The sequence below is a fragment of the Phlebotomus papatasi genome, chromosome 2 (assembly GCF_024763615.1).
Source record: "Phlebotomus papatasi isolate M1 chromosome 2, Ppap_2.1, whole genome shotgun sequence".
Classification (NCBI taxonomy): Eukaryota; Metazoa; Arthropoda; class Insecta; order Diptera; family Psychodidae; genus Phlebotomus; species Phlebotomus papatasi.
Window position 1 is genome coordinate 21468307 of NC_077223.1, and position 6986 is coordinate 21475292.

A 6986-nucleotide genomic window follows, 5' to 3' on the forward strand; every position below is an offset into this window, starting at 1 on the left:
TTTAAATACAATATGAAACAGAAAAAATAAAATTAAGAAAATTAAAAACAAGAAAAATTAGTTACGAAGAAAATAATTTTCTTTATTACTTTGTCAAAATGTAAACAAATTGATTTTGAATGCAACCGACACAAAAGCTGTGCATATAGAGAGTGTGCATATAGAGAGACAGCACTGTACTGGCATATATACATCCGGATAATATACATCCAATGCGTTCATACATTAATAGCTCGATTACGTAGAAAATATGTTGGTTACATTTGAGACATACATTATTTGGATATCAAATGCCCCTTGGGATTGTACCAAGTATTCCGACACGAATAATAATAATGGTTTATGGTGTAGAATCAAACCTTATTTTTACACCTATTTTAAACCCCATTTTTTAGATGTTTTTTTCTCTTAGTGTGTGCTGCTCGATCGTCACTATCAGCGTCTCAAATTTCACTTGTGTTAATCTCAGCTTTTTCGGACGGAAGTATGTGTTGAGGCATGCTTTCGCAAATGATGATCTCAAACATTGGTCCCCTTGCCTCCGACCGAAACTCTTTCCCATCACATTTCCTCCTCTTTCTGACGCGGAAACAGATAGATCACTCTCCATGTGGCATATTTGCGCCTCGATTATGCCTCCTCCCTCCTTTCCGGAAATCTCCCTCATTTCCAAGAATGCTAATGGTCAAAAGGTCAACTATTGCAAGTGCATGGGAATTTCATTGAATGAATCTACATAAAACTCAAGTGATGTATCAAGAATTATGTTTGAAATGCAAATAGTAATTTTTCATATTTAATAATACAGGAGGTATAACTCTTATCGACAGTATTATATGTTTTCTGTATGTCTTCTTTGGGCAGGCAGGAAAGAAAGAGATCAATTCCAAAGTAGTTTCTATGCAATTTTTGGATAGAATATGCCGCTGTGATTTCGAATGAGCGACTTCTTTTGCATAAATTACAAATACGAAAACATAACTTGTATATTTTTCTTTCATTAATATTGCTTTTATCTAACTTTTTTTTGTAGTATACTGTATTATTGCTATAAATAGTCTGAATTACGCTATTTGAGTTGCTTTGTTAATTGACTGATATAAATATTTACTGATTACTATAGGCTTATATTGAGTGATTAAACTGTTTTATTTTCTCAGTATCTTGTCATAAAATATCATTAAACGCCACGGCTTAAAGTCAAACTAAAAAATGTTTTAAATCTTCTGGCACTTCTCAACATTTTAATAATCCGCAAATCTCAAAGAGATATTTCCGAAGCGTAATTAAAGCCTGATAGAAGGCACGTACTAAAAATGTCGGAAGCTGAGAGAAGCTCAAAAAGTAGCTGATTATGTTATTATCAAAATAAAACAAATGATGATGCAATTGAGTTAATAAAAGTTCTACAAGGCTTCCAGCACGATCTGCCCGCAGCAGATTCTGACTTTTTTACGGGTCATTTTTAACGACTTTTACACAAAAACGTCCCATTATCTTTCAGGAAATAAGAACGATTACTTCTTCTACTGGTTTTCTTTCATTGTGAATTCCTATAAAATGAAAAAAGTGCCCCAGATTGGAAAATGTCCATGTAGAAAATTTCCATCAATTGCCAAGGTATAAAAGATGAATAGACTATCACCTGTGGTGTTAATTGAAATTTAGGAGTTGCCAGTTGATTATCAGCAGAAGTTATTAGATCTGATAGATAATCTTTTTGTTGAAAGAATAAGATAAATTCTTTAATTTTATGGACATATTCAAAAACATGCAATTCCAGACATCAAGATGAAGTATAGTGTTGTGGTCTTAGTGATTGTGGTTTACCTTTACGATGCGAAAGCCAGTGGACACAGGAATTACAAAAGACATTCCGCTGAAGAAAGTAGCAGAACTATTACCTCTGAAAATTCCTCCGTGGAAACAAAAGCTGCATCACTAGAATCCTATTTGAGTTTTGGATTAGAAAATTTGGGATATGTTGAGTCTTGGTCCAATAGAACAAATATAACGCAATCTGAAACATCTTCGGGCTTTGCAACAACAATTACAACACCACAATCTTCCACAATTCCTACTCCTGCAATTTCAGTTCAATCAGTTGGTTATTCTGGTCTCTTGGTACCAAATACAATACCTGAATCAACAAAAAGTTCAGAAACTACAACAGAAAATAGTATAATAGATACATCAGTTCCGAAACGAACTACAACAAAAAAATCGACAACATACGCAAGCACAGCAACACCTTTAGAACCTGCTACATCAACATCTTTGCAGTTTGTGAGCACGACAAGATCTGCAGAACCTACAAGGACTACAGGGTCATCAGAAGCTACAACATCAACTACTACATCAACAACAACATCAACAACATCTTCTACAACAATCTCATCAAAGTCAGGTGAGTCTTTATGATCTATAACAGCCTTTGATTTTTGTATTCTATCAGGTTTAATTCCTTCTACAGACAACCTCAAGAAAAGATCTCCAGAACCTGAAACAACAACATCTCCTGCAACGCCAACGACAACCATTACTTCAGAGTCAAGAGAGCCTTTGTCCACAGCATCTCCAGAATCTTCTATTACTTCAAGTGCGTTCACTTCATCAAAATTGCTATTGTCCAGTTCTTCAATTACATCGAACACTGTAGATAAGGATCCAAGAGATGTTGTTTTTCCAGAAGGTTCCTACAACGAAGTACCTTCCCCTCATTATCGTAACCAGAACGATCGTACAAGAGAAGATTTCAATCACTTCAGACGTTATGGTTCATTTTCGCATTCACATTCACATCCCAACGAAGGAAGATTTAGATGGAGAGATAAGGACAACAACAATTGGCAACCTAGAAGACCTGATCCTCGAGAACCTCCGAGCGTAACCGGCGAGGGTATAATTGAACCAAGATTTCTCAGGACTGAAGATCAAAATCCAGTTGAAAGAAAGGATAGGGCTGAAGTAGTTCGATGTGAATGCACACCTTGCCCGAATCCTTACTACATTGAACCTGACTTTGATCGACAGTACTATGGAGATCCTAGAGACAGATACTATGGAAATCGTAGGAGAATGCATCACTTCCATCGTTCTCCGCATTTATATTGAGAAACCTCTCAGTTAAAGATTTCTTATCAAGCCACACCAGGCGTCCCCATTTGCATGTTGATAAGTATTTTTAGTATGACATGTATGATATTCAAAGAATCGCCTTCAACTATGCAAGTTTGTGAGATCAACAACAGCCAATTCGTTAAATTATTTATTTAAAAAAAAACATTTCATAATTAGAAATTCAGCTATAAACTATCCTAATACTCATCGGTTTTGAAGACAAGGTAGGGCACTTTCTCCTGGACAATCTGTTTCTCAAGTTCAGCTAGTTCTTCAGCAGCCGATGCAACTTCTTTGTACGCTGAGTGCCTCTTGAGTTCAGCCTTAATTAGGGCTGTGATAGCAGTACCGATTACTAGAAGCAATGTGAAGGCCATGTTCCCGGCAAAATCACCCAGAGAGTCGTGAATGCGTGAGATGGTAATGGTGAAGAGGACACCGAAGACATGGGTAGAGATATTCATGATACCTGCAACTGGACCATCAGGTTCTGGATAGGTTAGTTCAGCTGCCAATTCGTATCCGATTGTCTGAAGACCGCTCATAAAGAAACTGGCAAGAAGGATGTTTAAGTTTAATGATTGATCTTCATTTTATGAGGCTATGATACCCACCCCATAAGGATTGATGCTACATAGAGGAGCTTCTTGGATTTACTCTCCAATGACAAAGAAAAGACAAACACAGTTAGAGCCGAAATTCCATATACCCAAACAGCAGTCTTCCTATACTCATGCCACGTATCCATGATGAAGCCGAAGACAACGGATCCAACGAGTCCTGTTCCAATAATTGCAACTCCTATGTATCCAGCATCCTTCTCACTGTCCTAGATTTTTTTTTCAAGAAAATAGAGAACATTTAAAAGTTTTTAAAGTACAAACTTTGTTTAATATATGGTACTCACAGGAAAGTAGTTGAGAACGATCTGATTGAGGAGTGTAAGCATTGAATTGAAGACCCCAACATTCATCCCATAGGCTATCACCAGGATGATAAAGTCCCGTTGGTGTACCAGACCCCATAGGGACTTCCAGTAGCCTTTATTCGTAGCTCTGACACTCCGCTGAAGAGCCTGGATGTGACTGGGTGGCTTTTCTGGCTGCGACTGAAACACTGTGCGACAGAGATTCGTTAGAGACATGAACTAGCCCGCCAATGTGCCTCTCAAGTGACCTGCCACAGTGAATATGGAGATCACTGTTGAAAGTCCAGCATCGCCTATGTACATGATCTCCAGATCTTGATGAATCTTCTCAATTTTCTCATCATTTTGCACCAGCCAGGGAGTCAGGAAGAATCCTAAGGATGTACCCAATTGAGCTCCAAATACTCCCAATCCACACACCTTCGAAGCCTCCTCAGGACTAAACCATGTGGATGCCAGGCGAGCTGGTAGGCTCAGTATAAAGACTTGAGCTATGGCCACAATAGTCTGTCCCACGAAAGATATCAGGAAAAGCTCTCGATCCAGCGAGAAGACCTGCAATAACAACAATTGACTACATTGGTCACTTTTCGGAGGGTCAAGATCATGCCCATCATGCCCAAATTGACTGATAGTTTCCAGTTTTACCGGATCTTGGACAAACATATGTCGCAAACCACAAGACAATGACGCAGTGACTCACATGGAATATCTCTTTCACTCAGATATGAGAGGCAAAACAATAATCTTTGAATTTTGAGTTGATTTTTGGAACTATTGGGTCAAAAATAAAAGAAATTCTTGAACAAATAATATTAATTACGCTGGTTGAGTTTTATTCAAGCGCCTGGCAAGTTGGCCTTTTATGGAGCTACTTGAAGCCAATTTCTAAATTGATCTCGGACTCAGCTCACAGTGCTCCAAGGAAAAAAATTCTTTAAACAAAAATTTAGTATATTTATCCCACCATACGGAAAGGTATCTTATAATACGGGAAAACTTCTCACTTTTTAAATATTTAGCATAACGATCACGAGTGCAGAAAAATTCCCATACGCATTTGTATGTGAAAGTAAGAAATTGGCTTCAACTTTGAAGGCCACTCGCCGGGGACTAGGTTTTATTAATTACATTGAAATTTAATAATTTTTTTGTGCATAAATTATATTTAAATTTGAAAAGGATGTTTGTAACGTCCTTTGTTAAATATTTGTCAAAAAGATAATGAATTTGCCAGCTTAACAAAAAAATCACATTTTATGCACATAAGAACACTAAAGCAGAAATAGGGGACAATGGGGCACTTAAGGTATCCATACTTTTCGAAAATATTAAGTTTTAAGATGATTTATTAATATGGAAAAAAGTTCTATATATAATATAATTTTCAAATAGCCTAATGGCCTCTACACATTGGGAGCAATTTTTGTCAAAAATTGCTTTTTTGAAGGAAATTCCCTGCAGCGTTGTAGGGGGAAACGTCAAATTTCTGTCAAAAACGCAATTTTTGACGAAAATTTCTCCCAATGTGTAGACACCTTAAGCTAAAGGAAAAAGTAGCTGGATTTAGTTCCTTAAATATAGTTGATAAACGTTTGGAAAATTATTCTTAAAACACCTTTTCGCATTTATAATTATCTTTTAAATAAGTCACAAAAATTTTTAAAAAAATCATTGCATCACGTGAAATCATTCGAACTTTTAGAGAAATTCGAATTAATTTCGAATATCAATCGAAGTTACTAATAAAAATTTTGCCTTATCTGCCTCATGAGTATACTAATATAGTACTTTCTTCTAGTAGATCTATTCACTATTACGTGTTTTTGGAGTTTTCACAAATTTTCACAAAAAAATCCTGCACTGAAGTTCATTAATTTAAATTTTCGAACTCATAACGAACTGAAACCTATTATCGTATTGCTAAATCTTTACCTTCGGATTGGTAGGATAAAACGGAATTGGAATAAATCCCACCTTAATCCATGATCCAAGTGCTAGAAGAACTGATCCCATAACCGCTGCTTGCCGTGGCCTTTTGATGTCCATGAAAAAGGATACAGGAAAAACCAAAAGACTGTAGCTCAGCATAAACACCATTGATGTCCAGTCCACCAGGAGCGACGATACGCGGTAGTACCTCATTATTATATTGGCTACAATGCTGTATTGGATCCATTGCATATAGGTCAGAGCAATGGAAGCCAAGCAGAGTAAAAGCAGAGCCCAACGTATCTTGTACACTTGGATGGCCAATGAGGAGAAGCTGAAGTTCTCTGGCACCGTGATAGACGTGTTGGACTCAATCCGACGCAGTGACTCGTAGGATTTTCGAGAGAGATCTGTCATCACCTGGACATCCTGAAGACTCGAAGCTCCCGGTACACAGAGAAAATTTCTGTCTTGAGCCGGGAGATGTGACATAGACAGAGACTTCTTCCTGTCCAGGATCTCAGGTAGTTGTAGTACCATCCTCTCTGCCATCTTCGAGACACTTTCACGCGATTACACGCCGACACGTCCGCGAGAACAGACCCAACACTTCACTGGATGAGGTTCATAGCTGACAAAAGAGCGACTACACTGGAGTCACCAGAGATCTTGAGTGCGACTCGAGATCACCCTGAATGAGTCAAAATGTTGCATTCTTCGCATTAATCCCAATTTATACAGTCAACCATCTCTCTCGCTCGCACAGAGATAATCTTGAAGGATTTCTCATGTTTTCCCAAAGAACCGAATCAACACACTGACTGAGAGGAAGTGAGGAGGGCTGCATGTTTGGCAAAGTGCTGATATTTGGACATCTTTGTAGAAAAGAAAATAAAGTGGACTTGGGAAAGAGGTTCCAAACTTAGGGGTGTATCATAAGTAGAAGAAATATTCAGGTCACTAGAATATTTATTTTAGAAAAAATTAGAACATGTTTTAGTACACA

At 37.5% G+C, this 6986-nt stretch overlaps 2 protein-coding genes across 2 annotated transcripts; one reads left to right on the forward strand and one right to left on the reverse strand.

Moving 5' to 3' along the window:
• Positions 1–1791: 1791 nt before the first annotated feature.
• Positions 1792–3114, forward strand: LOC129800273 (uncharacterized). The gene is made up of 2 exons (XM_055844548.1): positions 1792–2407; positions 2474–3114. The coding sequence occupies exons 1-2, from the start codon at positions 1792–1794 to the stop codon at positions 3112–3114; spliced, it is 1257 nt and encodes a 418-aa protein (XP_055700523.1).
• A 141-nt stretch (positions 3115–3255) lies between these two features.
• LOC129803023 (feline leukemia virus subgroup C receptor-related protein 2-like) lies at positions 3256–6740 on the reverse strand. Its single transcript, XM_055849332.1, has 5 exons — positions 6026–6740; positions 4297–4603; positions 4028–4236; positions 3735–3949; positions 3256–3672 (listed from the first exon to the last, which is right to left on the reverse strand). Exons 1-5 carry the CDS (start codon positions 6530–6532, stop codon positions 3318–3320), a joined length of 1593 nt encoding a protein of 530 aa, XP_055705307.1. The 5' UTR covers positions 6533–6740; the 3' UTR covers positions 3256–3317.
• Positions 6741–6986: the final 246 nt, after the last annotated feature.

Bases quoted from the DNA above. Each gene is read 5' to 3' on its own strand.
- LOC129800273 (XM_055844548.1), top strand. From the start codon at position 1,792: ATGAAGTATAGTGTTGTGGTCTTAGTGATTGTGGTTTACCTTTACGAT. The intron at 2,408-2,473 runs GTGAGTCTTTAT...TTCCTTCTACAG, and splicing joins AACAATCTCATCAAAGTCAG to ACAACCTCAAGAAAAGATCT.
- LOC129803023 (XM_055849332.1), bottom strand. From the start codon at position 6,532: ATGGCAGAGAGGATGGTACTACAACTACCTGAGATCCTGGACAGGAAG. The intron at 4,237-4,296 runs GTCACTTGAGAG...TCTGTCGCACAG, and splicing joins CTCCATATTCACTGTGGCAG to TGTTTCAGTCGCAGCCAGAA. The intron at 3,950-4,027 runs GTGAGTACCATA...AAAAAAATCTAG, and splicing joins TCGTTCTCAACTACTTTCCT to GACAGTGAGAAGGATGCTGG.